Here is a 19,155-nt window from a genome sequence, read left to right as displayed (position 1 = left end):
GCGTCGCGTTCAGATAACTTTGCAAAAGTAGTGGTCGCGAGCTGGCGAGGAAATAAAAACGATGTGTCTCGGAGGACGCGAAACAATAATACGGACTCGCTGGAAGTTATCTCGAGAGACGATAGGAAATGTCCCGTACATCCGCCGCGATTGTCGCATAATAATTCGACAGCTCCGCCGCGGCGACGATGGATTTATGCGCCGCTCCGCGAACAACGAGGCGTATTTTTTCCGGCGCAGGGGAATGACAACTGTGCGTACTCTGTGCGTGGAAAAATATTTTTATAGCCCCTTCTGTATTCTTTCCAAAATTTATTTTGCCCATCCGCGAGAGTGGTATTCAAATAATAAAAGCAGATAACGCGCAGAGCGCGGCGGGAAGAGTATGACTTTTAAAATCGGCCGCGTTGGTAAACATTGGGAATAACAGCCAGTGCGAACGAGGTGTCTCGTATTATTTTAAGAGTACTATTATTAGATTAATTGTTTCCAATGTGAAAAGTGCGATAGATTGTCGTACTATTTGAATAGATTTCGGAGCATTGCAAGAAGAGCACTGCGAGAAAGGTTGCTACGTCATTTCTTCGATATTTTTGGTTTTTGATTTTTTAGAATTTCGTCACGTAGAACTCGCGCAAAAATATGGCCTCGCAAAAAATGCATACTTTTGATTGTATATTATTGGTTAAAAAATAAGCCGTATAGAAGATACTGAGGGATTTTTGTAAAAACAGAATTGATGTTTCAATCGAATTAACAAATTCGCGTTCTCCGCTGTATCATTTTGTATATCATACCTGTTGCTAGAACAAAAAGAGGATCGCCACTCGATTTATCTCAATATCGATGCAAAATGCATTATTTTTGGAATTGCAACAATACTCGCAAATAAATAAAATTACTGCCTAACTCGCGTTTCCTCGCTGCCAGATTCCATCTCTGAGATAAATAATATCACGGAGGCTTTCAATGACTTGTGAGATAGGTACCGGAAGCCTTTTACTTTCTTCGGAGGCACCCTTGTGTGCCTCGAAGCCTCTACAAAGCCCCCTGCTGTGTTGAATTGCTCCAACGATATTGAGTACACAACGTGAGCTTGCAATTTATTCCAAGCGAAATTCCTTTTCATCTGTATAAAATTGACTCGCTATTTGCATTAAGGATATATCCGGCAATCCATTCTAATTAGGTACGAGGAATACATCCTCAGACTCTCATTCAACACTTGGACGTCAAAACGCGTCTTAATGAAGCCGAAGCAGGCTTCTCGGAGGCGTCTCAGATTGGTGGACCAATATATTGGTATCCGCTGAAAAGCGTATCACCGAATAAAATACTCGCGATATTGTAGTAATGCTCTCGCATGTGTAATTCTCGCGAAGGCAATCCTCATACGGGCGTAAATAATTCCGCGATTTGTATTCCGCGTTAATACATCGTCTCGACGAAATTCCGTATCATATCGGTGACATCCACGAGGTAACTACCCGAATTGAAAAGTATTTCGTAACATTTTCCGCCGTCCACCGCATTACCACTCGCGTAATGTTTGATTAATAAAGCCAGTTTCATTCCGCCCCGAGCAATAGTATAACACAATTCAACGGGTGTGCCAGCCAGATCACAAATTACACGTAGCCAAACTTGGCCCGGACGTAAACACGATAAATAGCCCCTGGAAAATTTTCAACAATGTCAGGGAAAGGGTCAGGAGGTATTCCTGGCTGGCGGTGTATCGCGCGCGTGTACGCGTTCCCACGCTGACCACCCCCGGCGCAGACCCACGACGATGTCGCGACGACGAGCCGCGTGCACGCGCGGGGAAGTGTGCGTGTCGGGGAAGTACTAGAAAGGATTTGGAAAAGCCTGGCCGTAAAGAGTAAATTACGATGTCGGCCGGTCTCGCTTCACAGTTTTACGCCGCGTTTCTAGCCTCCGCACTGTGCCCGGTGTGTTTACTCTGTCTCCTTCTCTATCTCTCTACTGCGTTGCATTGTGCGTCCTATGGGTATTCTCTCGCGCGAGAGATCCACCGTCGCCGGCGAATAAACCAGATACGCGTAACATACGAACGCACGCACGCACGCACGCACGCACGCACTGCCCACGCGAGACACCCCTTCTCGCGTGTGCACTTCGAGCTATAAATATATTAGCTGGAAACGAAGCCGGCGCGGAAACGCGAGACTCGCGCGTATATGCGTAAAACGCGATTACATCTCGCAGTCAATTGCTGCTCAAGGAAAAATCGCGGGAAATCTTATATGGAAACGTTGCTCGTCGCCAACGATAGGGGATAGGATCATCGAGTCCGTGCGCGACAGTAACGTCGCACTTCCGCGTGCGACCTTCCCAAATAGCCGTTGTTCAACTCACGATAACTCTCATCCATGTTTATCCCATCGATTCGCTCGCGTCGATGCGTGACAATGTCTCGCAATAACGACGCGCGCGGCAGGTGCGTGCGAATTAAAAGAGAAAGCCGCAAGATAAAGAGACGACAGAGAGCGTAGCTCTCTGTCGTAGACGAAAAGAAGAGAGAAGGACAGGCAATGACGCGGCGACTTCACGTAATACGATATGAACGTCGCGTGTTTGCATAATATGGTAATAACAACTTCACGTTCGCGACGCGCACGATGGATGCCACTGCTCCGCCGGTCGTGTATTTAATCACCAAAGAGCGGGTAATAGAGTTGCCATTTTATTTCGCACGATATATGCAACCTCGCGAAAACGGTCAATGCGCGCTCGCTGGATGAATTTTGTTTCATACGCTTTTCATACGCTCGCAACGGATATTAATACCTCTGTTGCGATTCAAAGCGAACTTTTTTTCCGCAGAGCAGACCGTTTTCGTTAATGTCAATGTCAATACAGACATGTATGTTTAATGATCTCTCTTTCTCGTTTCTTTCGTTAAATATTTGCCGTGGGTCATTTTTATATGGGGACGCGATTTAAAGAATACCGGAATGTAATGAGCAAACCCCATTCTCTGTCCCTTTCAAAAACATGACAAAGACGTCACGTAATTTCATTTGATAATGCCGGGTCTCGCGACCCGACCGCTTTTTCCAACTGAATAACATACGTCTATGAGTGGATGTGTGTGTGTGTATGATGGATGAAACAAACAGCGATGAAACATAATCTATTAGCTCGATGCAACACCATTTCCCAAATATCATCACCGACGTTTGCCGACGATATGTTCGTTACGCTGTTTGGAGAATGTTTACGCAAGTCGATTAAATGCGCATTCGATTACAAATGCGATTATATGTGCAATGTGCAAAGGTGCTATTTACAGAGCGCCGTGACATTCTTAGGTGCGATACACCGCGGGAATGTGCCGCCATATCTTACAGATTGCTTACTCACATATTTGCGTACGATGACAAGCTCGTCGCGGATTGGTCGGAGGGACGAGAGGCTCAAAATTCAACGACTGCCGTCCGACGTCTGTTTTATTTCGTGTCTTTGTTCCATCTGGAGGAAGGCCGTACTCCTCGTGAGGATCATCGAAGGGTTTCCCCTGATGGCTCCGCAAGGTAAACGCTCTCCTGCCGCTCTCAACGTGGCAACGAGCTGCGAATTTCAGAAGAAAGGAACGATCCTTTTACGAGAATTGCTTTTTGCTTTTTGCGAGAGATACATCTGTTTGCACGAGGAAACTATCTCGCATAAATTATTATCAGCGTGATCGCATCGAAATACTGTCCAAATCAGATCCCTCAATGTCACAGCGAAATAATTAGTCATGTGACTCATTTTTGCAGTACTGTAAGAGCTAACATAATAGGTGAAAAAATGAAACATTTGTAGCGAGCGATGTGATGAATGCTTTCGTCGACGAATCCAACAATGACTATTAATTCAAACAATGACTATTAATTAAAATGTTGGAATTTTACTTCGATAGGTAACACAATATGAAGATATTGTGCAATTGTAGATCGCGTCGTTGGGAAGTGCCATTTCGACATGGCACTCATGCCAACGTCGCGATTATCCTCTAAACCGATTACTTGCGCTCATTCGACAAGCCATTCGACAATCTCCCTTGCTTTAATTAAAGAAATCATCTCGACCATACGACGCTGTGACATCGCGCCCATGTGCATACAAAAGGAATTCTCGCACCATCTACATCAGCACCTCGTTATCCCGTTAGTCACAATATTACATTTTCATAAAATTTTATAAAACGCGAGCGAGAAAGTAGTTGGGCTTTACGCGTAATACGTTATCCGGAGACAAAGGCATGCGATATGCATCGCTAAAAAGTGCATACGGCGCGACGCCGAAAAGTAAAAAGAAAATTAGTGAAATGTGGTAATAGCTGCGTGGATTTGCTCGATGTCGGTGAAATATGCTTTCGCCGACCAGAGTATTGCTCGCTCGCCGTGTCTACAGGCATGGTGTGTAGGAGAGAGAGAGAGAGAGAGAGAGAGAGAGAGAGAGAGAGAGCGCTATCTCTCTTAAAAAGTTCATAAAAAAGGACCATCAAGAAACGAAATATTTCGTAGTTGCTTAACGAGAAAGTCATTTTTTACCTCGCGATAGAGCCGATAGAGCCGCGATTCTCTCGCGCATCGCGCGGCTTCGAAAGCTGTCATTCCCGGAAAATATTTCGGGGAATTAAAGAGTAACGGCGCGCCGTAATTACGCGCAACGTCATAAATATCACTCGTACATATCACGTTTCGTTATTTCGACCCGTGGGATTAACGGATAATCGATCGCCGTTCTCCGCACACGTTTCAAGCGATAAAAGCGAAAATATTACTATGATGCGCGCATACGCTCGCGATGCTGCATGCAATAATACCTTGATAAAGTGCAAAGGCGAGATAAGGGATGTATGCGATACACAATTAATCGCGTGCTCTGTTCATTTCACGCATCCGACTGACTGCACGTTTCTCCACGACGAGCGGATCCTTTGGCCCGTTCCAGGACGATTTCTCTTTATCAGTACTCGAACGGTCGCGAGCTATCTATATCATAATTTCTGTTCATTGCTAATGTCAAATATTTCGTTGTCCACAGATCTTGCACGAAAACTGACCAAGTTAGATCAGAGTTTGCGCGAAATTCAATTATTCAAAAAAATAATTCCTCGCTCGTTGGCAATTTTAAGTTTCACACGTCTCGCAAGAAAATGTGTCTTATTTTCAATCGTGCTAATTCAGAAAATATCGCTCTTGCCTCATAAGGCCTATCGCCCTTGTGTCGCGAAGAAAGGATCCGACATTTTTTCTTCCTTTTTTACGCGACTCACGGTTCTTAATAAAGTGCCGCGTCGTCGTAAATTACGGCACTCACCTCGTGATTCACTCGTATTAGATCGGGAGATCGGTTGTGTACATTGTGTACATTGCGTGTTGATTGAGAGATTTACCGGCAGCATGGGCGTGTGTGCCGTTTTCCGTCGCGCGGATGCAACGGTCTGTCTCGGGTAAAACGAAAGTCTGTTGATTGAAAATTTCATGACTACGAGAGTTGCGTACCGCGTTAAACTTTTATCGCAGCCGCGCGTTAAAAGCTCCGTTCAGCGCGGCCGAAATCGACATATCGCCGCCAAGTTTTTTTCCTTTTTTCTTTCCCTCGCAAATTCCGCGGGTATTCACTCGACGGAATTAAAGGGCATAACATCGCAACGGGTTATATTCGAAAGCATGCACTGTACGGCACGGCCATTGCCGTGATGGCGGGGCTAATTTATCGCGAAAAACTGATGAGCCACATAGTTGTAGTTTCCCCTTTTTTCTTTTCATGCCGGCAATTATCGCGAATTGACAAGCTCATAATCAAATTAAGCGATCGCCCTTCGCTCGTGGAACTATTTAAATATAAAACAATTCGCAGAAAGCTCTCTCCCTCTTTCTCTCCTCTCTTTATCTCTCTATCTCTCTATCTCTCCTTCAATCTACGATTATAATGGAAAATACATGTTTTCGAGATTGTAATTCCATAACCAGTCTCTCTCATTTCTACCATTCCCATTAAGCAATCACTCGCGACCATCTACCTTCGAGCACGCAATGGTAACGAGAAACGCGAGAGTAGAGTTCCGTCGATTTAGCGCTCCGTCTCGTAACAGAGACCGCATATGTGGCTGCTTCTTTTGAATATACTCCGTCAATTCTAGATTTCACCGATTTCGCGGGTATTCAACGTGATCTGACCGGGTTCGCTCGGCGAATTCGACAGAGGAACCGGCCATCGATCGCCGCTGTGGAGAGGAGAATCTCCGAGAGAGCTCGCCGAAAGTCTCGCGCAACAGCGGCGATCGGAGGCCATTAAATTCGAAATTGCCAGGTAATTAATATTCAAGCTGACCACATGCGGTCCGCTCGTTCGCTCACCTAAGCTGTCGCGCCTCTCTCTGCCAACTAAGTCAATACGTAACGCAATTACTTGACAAGCGGATGGTGGTTGCGACACTTTCCGCGCTGCCACCGTGCATCGCGCGCCGACGTTATCGCATTCTCCCTCGCACGCGTGTTGTTGCTCTCTTCTCTTCGCGAGCGCGAACGGGAGAGAGCACACGTGTAGACGCACAACGACGACGACGACGACGACAACGCAAAACGATTGCGTGGTCCGTGTGCATCGTCGGTATCGGTGTTTGTTTCTGCATTCGTGTGTTCTCTCTCTCTCTCTCTCTCTCTCTCTCTCTCTCGCTCTCTCGCTCTCTCGCTCTCTCGCTCTCTTTCCGTCTAGTGCGTGTACGCTCTCTCGCTCTCTGGATGTTGTTATGCAAGGAACGTGTTTAACTTTAGTGAGCCGCGTAACCATATTGCCCGAATGCATGTGCAGCCGTGCGCTCCGCCGGGGAAGGCGATATCGCGGGAAATACAGCAGATATAATGGCTGTTGCTAGCACTTACGCTTTAGTGCGTTAGTGCGTGCGAAACGTCGTCGTAGAGTACCTTAAAGAGGCCCCCGGTACAGACCGTACAAATATCGACGGGAAGCGGATCGGCCAGCGTGATGGTGAGGGAGGGAGGGAGGGAGGCGATATTTAACGATTGAAGCATTACACCAGCAGGCTTAACGTTTCAGCGAATACATCGCTCTCTCCCCCGTGAGCAATCGGGGAATATAATGCGGTGTTTTGTAATATTATATATAATTGTATTCGCGTGCGCGTACAAACGCACATGCAAAATGCATTTATAATTACGCGATACCGCACAATGTGTGTGATGCGTTAGCTGCGAGCGCCGACCGATCGCGGAGGTAATAACAATCGCGTGCTATGAACTCGGCCCCTACGGCCATGCGTTCCCATTGTCTCTTTTTCGTTCTCCGTTTGGAGGAGCGTATAAATAAATTGGAGAGTGATATCGTTAGCTTAAGTGAACCGCGAATGGCGGTACGTATGCTCAGTGCACCACGTCGCTGCACGAACAACCGGCCAGGAGGAACACGAAACGCCGATATCGCGCACAATGTGGCGTATGATAAATGCGGAGCTGTGCAAACAGGCAAGAGTGCGAGAACGTACGATGCGGAATGAGATACCGCCTTATAAACGACGACGACGACGACGACGACGACGACGGCGGCGGCGGCGGCGCATCGGCCCATATGATCGGCCCGACAACGGAAATTAAGTCACTCGCGGCATAAAACGTTTGTGTGTCGAGCCGTGTGCGTATCGTGTCAGATAAACTTGAGCGTGAAACGCGATAACCGAACCACTCGAGCGCTCAGAACGGCGCGCTTGTAGGTGTACGCTCACCTGTAATTCTGAAAGATTAGATTCGCGAGCGATTCGCTGTCGTTGATCCCGCACGCGCGTTGAAAAGGATAACGTTACGATTCCAACAACTGCGTCACATTGTTGATTGCCTTTTTCCTCTCTTTCTCTCCATCTCGGTCATCTCGCTTCAGATCTCAATATGAATTTCATCCCTCCTCCCCTTCGCCGTGTGCGAAAGAGGATACATTTCGTAGGGGGAAATTACAAACCAAGCCAAGAATACACGCGATCGACACACCAAAGCAAATACGGTATTAACATGTGCGTTAGCGTCAAGTGATCGGATGAGGGATGCACATATATCGCACTAAACTGCATCCCCGCTTATGCAGTCGTGCATAAACGTCATTCCCGAAAGAGTAAAAGACACGCTTAGCTCCACCGAGCCGTGTAACCACACCCCGGGCTCCGGGCAGACGCGCACGTGCAAGGCGATTACGGTTTCGCATCGCAAACGCGTGGCGTAGTGAATCGCCACGCAATAATAACGCGGACAATCAGCGATGAATTGATCGCGCGATCGCCATCTCCGATTCCGCGGAAAGAAGCCTCGCATCGAGCCAGTTAACGAGAGCGCATCGAGCGCGAAAATACGGCTCAACGAGGCAGGGAATCACGAGCGGAGGCCGGCAAGCGTGCAGGCGGACGAACGGAGGTGGAGGCGCCGCGCCGTCGGTGAAAATTTAATTAAATCACATACGTAATTTAACGGATCCAGCTGTCGCTAATAAACTCGACGCAACAGGAGCGTCGGCCGAAAGTTATAATTACGCGAGATATGGCGAATTTAAATGAATATTTTAAGGGACGCGTGCAGATAAACGGATCCCCGGCGCGTAGGTGCATTTTGTTACACGCCTTTCATTTACATTTCGCATTTGAGGCACAATCATGGCGCGCGCGCCTGCCGTATTAAAATTCGACGTCGGGATGGGATTAAAGCTGAGCCGCAGCCGGAAAATCGCCGGCCTCTCGGACGAAATTTGATGCGCCTGGCGCGACAGTATCGTGACAGCCAAAAGAGCGGCACGATTCCGCGCGCGCGCGCGCGCCAGAAAAGCCAGAAAAGAGGAAGCTATAGGTGCGCGTATTGTTGCATAGCGGCTTGCATAGCGGTCGTCCTGGACGCTATTACCACTATACACCGGTCCACTATACACGCGAATGCACCCGCAATGCACCGCGCCACCCGCGCGTTCATTTCGACCATGCGATACTTCTGTGCTCGTGGATAAAAGTGAGATACGCCGCGCTTGCTCTATTGCGACGCGCTGCTGCTCTATGCTCTATGTATGGTGCATCCCCGAAACTGAATGAACACGTCACACACACGCACACGTAGAAACGCGATTAATAATGAAATTCCAATTGAAAGATGTCACATGTACGGACGGTAAACGGACCGACGATAAAGTCGTTATTGAAACATAAATCGGAAACCACGCGAGAATAACAATTAATTAGCCTCCTTCCTTCTTCCTCTTTCTTGCGGTCGACGCAAGAGGCAAAATTAAGGTCAACCGCCAGCGATATGATGTATTTTGCATTTATTTACATTTCCCGAACGGTGCGCGCGCGTTCTTTTTTACTCGCCGACGACCATCCGCACACGTTCAAAGGTCACGACGTAGACTTTTTGCTCAGACTCACGTCACACAGTGGCGATTGATAAATATTTATGCATGTATTCGACTCGCGCGACACAGAGCCCGGCGCGTTTAGAAATAGAATCACGGCGCCGCGCCGGGAGGATCACGGGACTTTCGCCGTCAAAGGACGGAGGAGGAAGTGCAGAATGGCCCCGGTAGTAAAGCAGGTCGCGCACGGTAAGGTTGAAGATCTCTGGACTACGGGATCAGCGCGGGGCTTTATTCCATAGACCGTTCACCTGTCGTACGCCATGGACAGCCGTGCTCCGAGAGGCGGAATTACGTGTGATGCGCGTGTGCGACTGTGCGAGCACTCGTAGCTGAGGGATTATACGATGAAGAGGGTCTAACACTTATTGCAAGCACAATGCTTGACGAACATTAAGTTCGCCGTCGAGCTTTCCCCCGTCGAGCTCCCATTGTCGTCGCTGTGAGGAGCCGACGATAAACAAATACATCGGCCGTCTTCCATTCAATTCCTGAATAGAAGATGATGATCGCGAAGCGTGCTCACGCTGCGATCGCCTGGTACAATCCGACTCGTGCCGGCGCATTGTGCGTGAACAGCGTGAAGTGTAAGACTCCGTGAGATGCGAAACGAGCCGGGCGGAAATCTCAGCAATAAAAGTGTCTTCACTCCGACAACGAGAAGATAAATATGAGAGACGCTGGCGCGCACGCCAGCGTCGGATTTCGTCGATGTCGAACCGATAATTTAAGAGCGACGCCCTAAGTACGCACGCCCTGACACGCGAGATACGACGCGATTATTCAGCGTTGTTATATTGTTATTTTCTCGGCGATGGTGTATCCCCCACGGGGAGGGGCAAATTTATCGTTCCGAGATTCCCGCTTTCGCCGTTCGCCCAGGTGTCCTAATAGGGAGCCGCATACGTAATGCGTATACATAGGTTAGGTTAGGTTACTAAATCCGTACCGCTCTCGGCATCGTTAAAGCAACAAATAAAGCCTCCTTCGAAAATCAATATCGCGATGCCATTAGTGTAATGCGATTGTGCGGTATTAAATTAAATATCATTTTCCGCGCATGTTTAACAAGCCGACTTTTGAATTGAAATAATTGCCAATTATTGTCAATGAAAATGCAGTAATCAAACAAGTAACAAGTAAACATTTCGCTGACGATGATAAAATAATAAGACGAAAAAACGTAGCATAATGAAGTATAGCTCGAAATGCGATTTTACTCGCCGTTGTCGCCGCCGCCACCGTCGCGCCGTTGCATCTGAATATCGGGACTTTCGCGTCGAGCTTTAAACGTTAGTTTAATTAGAGCTCGCTCGTAGTACGAAAGTAAGAAACAAAAGAAAACGAGAAAAAAAGGAGAAAGCGATTTATAACTCGATCATCGTTGATTTACATTTTCCGCGATGAACGCGCTACGAGACTTTCCGAGATGTCACCGGTTAAAGGAGAAATCTCGGCGACAAAGGCTCGCGACGCGACGGGTTCATTTAACGGTGAGTTCCGCTTCCTACCGATACATCCCGCTGGTCCAGAGCGGCAGATTGAAATTGGGTGCAGTGACGCGAATTATTATAATCTTCAATCTATATATATATATATATATATATCTCGCGACGATGCGCTGGCGGCAAAGCCCGGCGGCGTTTTTCGCGGTTAGGTTAAGTCAGGTTAGGTTAGCTTTCGTGGTGCTCACCTTGTATCGTCAAGCATGTAATATCGAATCGCTTCCTCCCGTTCGTTCCCATCGGCGACGTCGCATCTTTCTCTGTACGACACCACGTCGTCGTCCCGAGTCTGCACGTGTATGTACGTGTAACGTTGATATATCGGCGCTTGTCCGACGTCCAGACGACGAGCCCTCGGGCGGTGGCGAAAGAAGGGACATGGCGATCGCTCGCGCAGGGCGCTCGTACGAAGATCTTATTCGTCCGAGTGATACGATAAGAGTGATCATCAGCAATACACCGGCCGAGAGGGAGTCTCTGACGGAAAAGTCCGAATGTCATTTCGCATTTATAAAACGGAATAGAGAACTTTGGAGTTGCCTTACCGTTGAAATTAATCCGCGATTAACATTCGCCGCACACCGATCGATCTAATCCGTAACCAAGTGGGCCGCCAATGGCGCCAGCGCCGCCAACAGAGAATAGCGCGAAGTTGGCTGATTAAAGAGAAAGAGAAAAAATGTTCTCGAAAGTTCTCTCGTTTCTTCTCTTTTTCTATAACCCTATACTTCGAATTGTTACCGCTCGAGTAGTTGTTTCGCTTTATTTTGCTAGCACGGATGAAATTCTGGTTAACTTCTGTTCTTTCTTGGGCAAAAAATTGTACAGTTGGGAAGTATTGTTAGCGATTTTGTCAATTAATCGACGATTGCTTCGAGCGAAGTTTAGTGACCGCGCAATGATACAGTCGCCGCACATAAATAACTTTCTACTCTTATCGCAATTATTCTCGAGATTAAACGTTGCTGAGAGATGCGCGATTATTTGAAAGTCGTTGGATAATATATATACCTTGTTATATACCTGGACTCGAAACTGCAGTCTCTCCTCCGCACTTCGCAAAATAACGGGCGCCAACGGTCTCGTCGGTGTAACCGCATTGACTGCGCATCTCTTCCTCGGCGACTACGCGCATATTCTCTCTTTCTCTTTCTTGCTGCAATCTTGGATTGTCTCGCGCGTCGAATCGCGCCACGTACGGAAACATAAATCTGACAGTCGTAGGAATCTATGAACAAAAGTGGAGCCACTTACATGCGCGTAAAGCAGAATTTATGAGAGGCACGGGAATATAAATGCGCGACGTATCATAAATTCCCGTCTTGGATGCCAGAATATGTACGTGGTATAGGTGAAGGTGGGAAAGAAAAGAGAGCGGCGTATAGGTAGCTGCGCCGAGGATGGCGGGAAATCTCTTCCTCCGTGACGGGCCCCGAAGGATACTAACGATATTATTCGTAGCTTTCGCGGACTCCAGGGACACTTTAAGTATACGAACTAAGGGCAGCCCGGAACTCGTCAACGTTACTTGTAAATGCCAAATATTTGATATGCACGATGTAATGATAATTCTGTTAAATAAAGTTATCGTGCGATTGCGACGTAGTACTGAAAAATAATAATTTTCGTATAATAATATTCGAACGAGTAATTTTCTCAGTTGCTCATTCGAACTAATAATACCTCGCATATCTCTTGGCGTTATTTCATGGAGAAATTATTTACCGCTCGACAAATTAAAAAATGTATAATTTAAACAATGTATAATTTATAGTTTTAAAACGTATAACTTATCAGAAAACGTCAGTCAACTTACTAGGGAATTTAAAATAAACTTCTTTTAAAGTTTATCATGTTTTTAACCTTCCACGTTTACTTATACATTTCAGCATATTTTACGTGCTGTATTTTTTAAACGTTTTCCTCACTTCTTTCTCTCTCTCTCTCTCTCTCTCTCTCTCTCTCTCTCTCTCTCGCTCTCTCTCTCTCTCTCTCTCACTCGCTCCCGAGTTAAATTTAAAATCAATTATAAATTTCCTACCGTGCTGTTACGTGACGCAATTTCATTTCGACGGCCTGCCATGAACCATACAGAAAATCGAAAGCACACGGGACGAAGGGAAGGCGATGCATGAACTTAATCGCGGTAGGCCCACCCACGTCTTCAACCCCGTTCGATATCTTAACTACTTCACCCAGTACATGACCTGGCCCTCCGATTTAGTCGACCCCGCGCACCATGAATCCCTCCATCCCGTCTTGTCTAACTTACGAGCCCCATCCTATCATCCCCGACGCCATTTGGACCGGCAACTTCGCGATGAGATGCATAGAAATCGAGCCGAAGCCTTAATAACACCGATAGCTGATAGCAGTCGCGCTCTCGATCGAACGCGGGAAAAACCGCCAACTTTCCGTCGTCTTAAGAAAGGAGTCTACCCACCTATCTCCTCCAGCCGTAACCCTCGTATCGGCTTTCTCCCCTTTTACCTCCGGATGAACGAGCGCTACGACGGAAGCTCTCGAGCTTGGTCATCTGTCGTTTTCTCTCTCTCTCTCTCTCTCTCTCTCTCTCTCTCTCTCTCTCTCTCTCTCTCTCTCTCTCTCTCTCTCTCTCTCTCTCTCTCTCTCTCTCTCTCTCCCTCCCCCTCCCCCTCTCCCTCTCTCTTTCTCTCTCCGTCGGGTTTTCCCACGGACATATCTCATGCTCGTTATTCTCTTATTCGTATTACAGCTTGGCAACTGGACGCTCCTCGCAGCTTGTAACAGAGTGATCCGCGTTAATTCGATGAGACATGCAAAGTCATACAATACAATAGCACTGATATCAATTTTCGATGTTACAGATACGAAAAATATATACCTTATGTCGATCGTAACGTTCCGAGTGAGGAATACACAGATAGAGATCGTTCTCGCGCACAAGTTAACATTGACGTTTGAACTTTCACCTCTCAGGCAGATGCAACGTGTCTGGTCTCGAATTAAATTGCGTGTGTCGGCCAGCCGCTCGTTCCGACTTCGTTTGCACTGTCAATTACACTGAAACTCTGTGAACATGTAAAACGAACCTGTATCGCTATGCTTCTTTGCGAAGGTGAGAATGCGCAATAATGCGTCGCAGCGCCGCGCGATAATCGCAATGCGAATTAGAACTCTCATTTCGCGGTCGCTCCATTGCATATCTGATTTAATTGTTCAATATGCGAGAAACGATTAAAAAACATCGTAGAATCACCGATCTGAAATACCGAGTTTCACATGGACACACACGCACACGTATGCGCGATCTACTCGATTTTCCATAAGGTCGTCGGATCGGCCGAGACGGAATTGCATCACGTAACCGCTCCCTTGATATTGCACCGCATCCACGAATTCGATTAATTTTTTACGATCGTCCAATCAGAGGGTCTGATGAAACTGTTTGAATTAACCGTTCTATTAGAAGCTTTTTGGTTTCAGCTGAACTTTGTGATAATATCTTATGCTCGCCTCTCACCGATTGCAAACTAACTAGTTCTTTGATTGAAATGTTTTATTTCTATGAAGCTCTACGTTGCAATACGGTACATTAAATTTTACGGTAAATATTATATAAGGATAACCTATAAAATAAAATAATCTAATAATCTAAAAAGATATATTTAGAGAAAGGGAGCGGCATTCTTTACTAAATCTTGCTGAAGGATTATTATATATTCAGCTTTTCAATTTTCTACATTGAGTATCTCGAAAATTAAACATCAAGTTAAATATATGTTGAAAAATATAATTGCATGGAGATTAGCTGTTACCTCATATATATTGTCTATTCAGCTCTCAAAATTTTCGATAAGATCTATTTAACTTATGTTCTTAATATTTAAACATTTCTTAACATTTCTTTAATGTATACGATTATAACTAACTATACTTACTAATTTATAATTGAAAGAGATCTGGGTACCTATTATGGAGCTCGTCGGAATCGATTCCGATCGGAATAATTCCGTTTCCCCTAGAAAAGACAATAGAAATCTAGGAAATAACGGAATAAATATTCGATCGGTATCGATTCCGACGAGTTCCATAATAGGTGCCCTGATAAGAGGAATAAAATACACATATAAACACAGTATATTGCTAAAATGATATAACTTATGGATTCTCACATATTCTCGCTCGAAAAGTATCAAGCAACGCCACCTGTTGTGGAAAGACTATACTGCTACTATGAAACATGTCACGTGCAGAAATATCAGAAATAAAAGGGTAAATACATGAAAGGTTAGTTCATAGCGAATATATTTTCATTGAGGTTGGCCAAATTGCGACTGAATTTAAGAATCAGAAAATATTGAAATATTACAGCAACATATATACAATATTGCAAAAGATAATAAAAAGTGATCAGAACGTTTATCTTTAAAATATTTAAAGTAAATTCATTTGCACCATGGTAAAAAAGAGAACTGGTATGTACACGTATTTATTAATTTTGGATACTAAAATTTATATAAACAATTATTTGCTTTTTGACTCTACTTTATATTAGAATATAATGTAATATATGCTCTAATAACATAATGTCTTATACATCTTCAGAATTTGAGCAGAGTAAGGAAGAACGTATGTTAATGACAATTGGAGAAATTATACAGGAATTGTTAAAGGCTCATCATGAAAATCGAGATGTCGACCTAAACAGATTGAAAACTCGAATTGCTTCAAAGTATGGCTTGGATTCCTCCCCTAAATTAGTTGACATTATAGCAGCAGTACCTAATGATGCTAAACATATACTTCTACCAAAGTTGAAAGCTAAACCTGTCAGGACAGCTAGTGGAGTTAGTACAATTTATATCATTATTTACTAATAAGCAAGTGGATAGCATAGGACAAAGATAACATAATCTAACTGTTGCAGATTGCTGTTGTAGCAGTAATGTGCAAACCTCATAGATGCCCACATATTAATATGACAGGAAATATCTGTGTATATTGCCCTGGAGGACCAGATTCTGATTTTGAATATTCCACACAATCTTATACTGGATATGAGCCTACATCAATGAGAGCAATACGTGCAAGATATGATCCTTTCTTGCAAACTAGACACCGTGTTGAACAAGTTTGTTTAGGCATTTTTGTAGTCATATATATATATATATATATATATATATAGATAACTACCAATTTGTTTTTGATATTCACTTAAAAATTAGCTTTATCGATATCTATATTATATATATTTAATATAATATTCTGTATTATATTTCTTTTCAGTTGAAACAATTAGGACATAGTGTTGATAAAGTTGAATTCATTGTTATGGGGGGTACTTTCATGTCCTTACCAGAGGATTACAGAGATTATTTTATACGAAGTTTACATGATGCATTGTCTGGTCATGTAAGCAGTAATGTTGATGAAGCAGTCAAGTTCTCTGAACGTAGTCGTACAAAATGTATTGGTATTACTATCGAAACTAGGCCTGATTACTGTCTCAAGAAACACCTTTCAGATATGTTGCGTTATGGGTATGTGCACTTTCAGTATCATTCTTATATTTCACAAGATATCTATAGACGAGAATAAATCTTAACAGATGCACGCGTTTAGAAATTGGCGTACAATCCGTGTACGAAGACGTAGCGCGTGATACCAACAGAGGACATACAGTACGTGCTGTATGCGAAAGTTTTCAACTAGCAAAAGATGCTGGATTCAAAGTGATAGCTCACATGATGCCAGACTTGCCGAATGTTGATATCGAACGAGACATTTATCAGTTCATTGTAAGTAATGTCTCTAAATTATGAATAGCAATACTGGATTTGCGCACTTATCCTATCAGTGTTTATATTATCAATGTTTATGTATCGACATATATTTCAGGAATTTTTCGAAAACCCGGCATTCCGAGCAGACGGATTAAAAATTTATCCGACATTAGTTATACGTGGTACTGGCTTGTACGAACTGTGGAAAACTGGCAGATATAAAAGTTATGCACCTAGTGTGCTCATTGATCTTATAGCTCGTATTCTGGCTCTAATACCACCATGGACTCGCGTCTATCGCGTACAACGCGACATACCCATGCCACTAGTGAGGTAAATATAATAACATCAAAAATAATAATGGATAAAAAGAAATGTTTAAAAATTACGTGAAATATATATATATATATATATATAAAATTCGTTTCATATATTGTAATATAAAACTTTTGGTTAAAAAAAAAGTTAAAAAATTTATATAAATGTTATTTCTTACGGTAAAAAAAAATAGTTCTGGCGTAGAACATGGGAATCTTCGTGAATTAGCTTTAGCCAGAATGAAAGATCTAGGTACAGACTGCCGTGATGTTAGAACACGCGAAGTCGGGATTCAGGAAATACATAATAAAGTGCAACCATACGAAGTCGAGCTTATACGGCGCGACTATGTGGCTAATAATGGGTGGGAAACATTTTTATCATATGAAGACCCTATGCAAGATATTTTAATTGGTTTACTCAGGCTGAGGAAGTGCTCCGAAGGAACATTTAGGTATAATGTTCATATATTTTGGAAATTAGGGAGATCTTATGACATCCGAAAAAATTATAATTAATTCGTCTTGTAGGTCAGAATTGAAGGAAAAAACTTCTATAGTAAGAGAGCTTCATGTTTATGGTAGTGTAGTGCCTATTAACACTCGAGATCCTACAAAATTCCAGCATCAAGGTTTTGGATCTTTGCTTATGGACGAAGCTGAACGAATCGCTAAAGAGGAACATGAATCTCATAAAATTTCTGTAATTTCAGGTATGTTGGAGAGAATATAAACATGGCTTTTATATCTCATCTTGTCCTTCTTATATGTAAAAATTGATAAAAGATCACTAAATGATTAGAAATTTATCTATCAAAAAACAAATTCATTTTTGCAGGTGTAGGCACACGTAATTATTACCGAAAATTAGGTTACGAACTTGATGGTCCATATATGTCCAAAATACTTATATGACAAAATAATAAAAGGAATATTTAAAATATTCTTTTCTTGAATAATTTACCTAAACAGTACAAGCTGTAACTTTGGAAATAATGAAGATAATAAGATTATTTATAAAACATTTTATAGCTTAAAGCTTTTAGTTTAAATATATTTTTAAAAATACAAGTTTTAATTAATATTTAATTAATATTAGTGGTACACATATAGATATAAATCTAGATCTATCAAAATCATGTGCTATAATTTTCATAAAGTTACACCTTGTAAACCTTGTAAAAATCAGATACATATGATTTATACTATTTGAAAGCTATTAACTTTCTCCTTTATTTCTTGTACCAACACACAGTGATATTTTCGTTTCTTGAATTTGATTACTTGCAATAGGCGTATGAATCATTCACTAAGCAATAAACAGAAAACTAAAAGTTCTGTCTTTAAGATATAATTATCATATTTTTTAATGAAGATAGAATTTTCAGTGTGATAACTGAAAAATGACGTGGAAAATTGAAAAGTTACTATTTGTCATTTAATATCGATATATCTTGGTAATAAACGATAGTAATGTTATAAATTGAATATGATTAGAAAGTAAAAATTTCAACCTTTAAAATGTTTCTCGATCCATTGTGCTGTCGTTATTTTTGCCAAAATTACAGCCTGTTGAATCTGGTTCGTTCCAATATGAGAGAAAAGTACGTTTGACCAGTTTTTGAATTGTTCAATTCGTTAACAAGTATGGTAGTGACTCATAGCGGAGACTTTTGAACTGAAAGACGACGTCTCACCCAAGGTTTGTGTCTCGGTTAAACGTGGTGTGAATCTTGGTTAACTATATTCGAATCTTGAATATATAAGTGAAAGAGAGAGAGAGAGAGAGAGAGAGACGTCCACTTTTAATCCCAAAGTCTCCGCTATGAGTCGCCACCATACATATTAAGGATTCGACTCAACAATAGGTCGGGCGCTTTAACATTTTTCTAGTAGTAGGACTCAAAGGCTAATGGAATATATACTCATATTGAAATATAAACATTTAACAGACTAAAACTTTAACGAAAATGACAATAGCGAAATGGTTCAAGAGATATCTTGAAGTTTAAAGTCTTTGCTCTTCCCAGACATTAAATTCATAACGTTACTGTCGTTTACCTCAACAATATATCGAGTTAAATGAGAAATGGCGGCTGTTGAACTCTCAATTTTGTTCTCCAATTTTTGTATTGAAATATTATTTATATTGAA

The 19,155-nt window shown here is 43.2% G+C and overlaps 1 protein-coding gene and 1 long non-coding RNA gene across 2 annotated transcripts; one reads left to right on the top strand and one right to left on the bottom strand.

Annotated features, from left to right (window-relative positions):
- Positions 1 to 11,113: 11,113 nt before the first annotated feature.
- On the bottom strand, positions 11,114 to 12,001 carry LOC112589013 (uncharacterized). The gene is made up of 3 exons (XR_003113188.1): positions 11,931 to 12,001; positions 11,465 to 11,575; positions 11,114 to 11,396 (listed from the first exon to the last, which is right to left on the bottom strand). It is a non-coding gene; the product is annotated as an uncharacterized LOC112589013 (long non-coding RNA).
- Positions 12,002 to 15,188: 3,187 nt separating this feature from the next.
- Elp3 (elongator complex protein 3) lies at positions 15,189 to 17,938 on the top strand. Its single transcript, XM_011141957.3, has 9 exons — positions 15,189 to 15,376; positions 15,507 to 15,748; positions 15,829 to 16,032; positions 16,188 to 16,441; positions 16,510 to 16,699; positions 16,800 to 17,017; positions 17,196 to 17,456; positions 17,533 to 17,714; positions 17,840 to 17,938. Exons 1-9 carry the CDS (start codon positions 15,358 to 15,360, stop codon positions 17,914 to 17,916), a joined length of 1,647 nt encoding a protein of 548 aa, XP_011140259.1. The 5' UTR covers positions 15,189 to 15,357; the 3' UTR covers positions 17,917 to 17,938.
- The last annotated feature ends 1,217 nt before the right edge of the window (positions 17,939 to 19,155 follow it).

Source organism: Harpegnathos saltator, unplaced genomic scaffold, assembly GCF_003227715.2.
Source record: "Harpegnathos saltator strain DR-91 unplaced genomic scaffold, Hsal_v8.6 scaffold38, whole genome shotgun sequence".
Classification (NCBI taxonomy): domain Eukaryota; kingdom Metazoa; phylum Arthropoda; class Insecta; order Hymenoptera; family Formicidae; genus Harpegnathos; species Harpegnathos saltator.
The sequence above is the reverse complement of the archived record's forward strand: the minus strand, read 5'-3'. Positions and strand labels throughout refer to the sequence as shown.

Excerpts from the sequence above, each read along its gene's own strand:
- Elp3 (XM_011141957.3), top strand. Across the intron at positions 16,033-16,187 it reads CTAGACACCGTGTTGAACAA|TTGAAACAATTAGGACATAG; the intron begins GTTTGTTTAGGC and ends ATTTCTTTTCAG. Across the intron at positions 17,457-17,532 it reads TGCTCCGAAGGAACATTTAG|GTCAGAATTGAAGGAAAAAA; the intron begins GTATAATGTTCA and ends TTCGTCTTGTAG.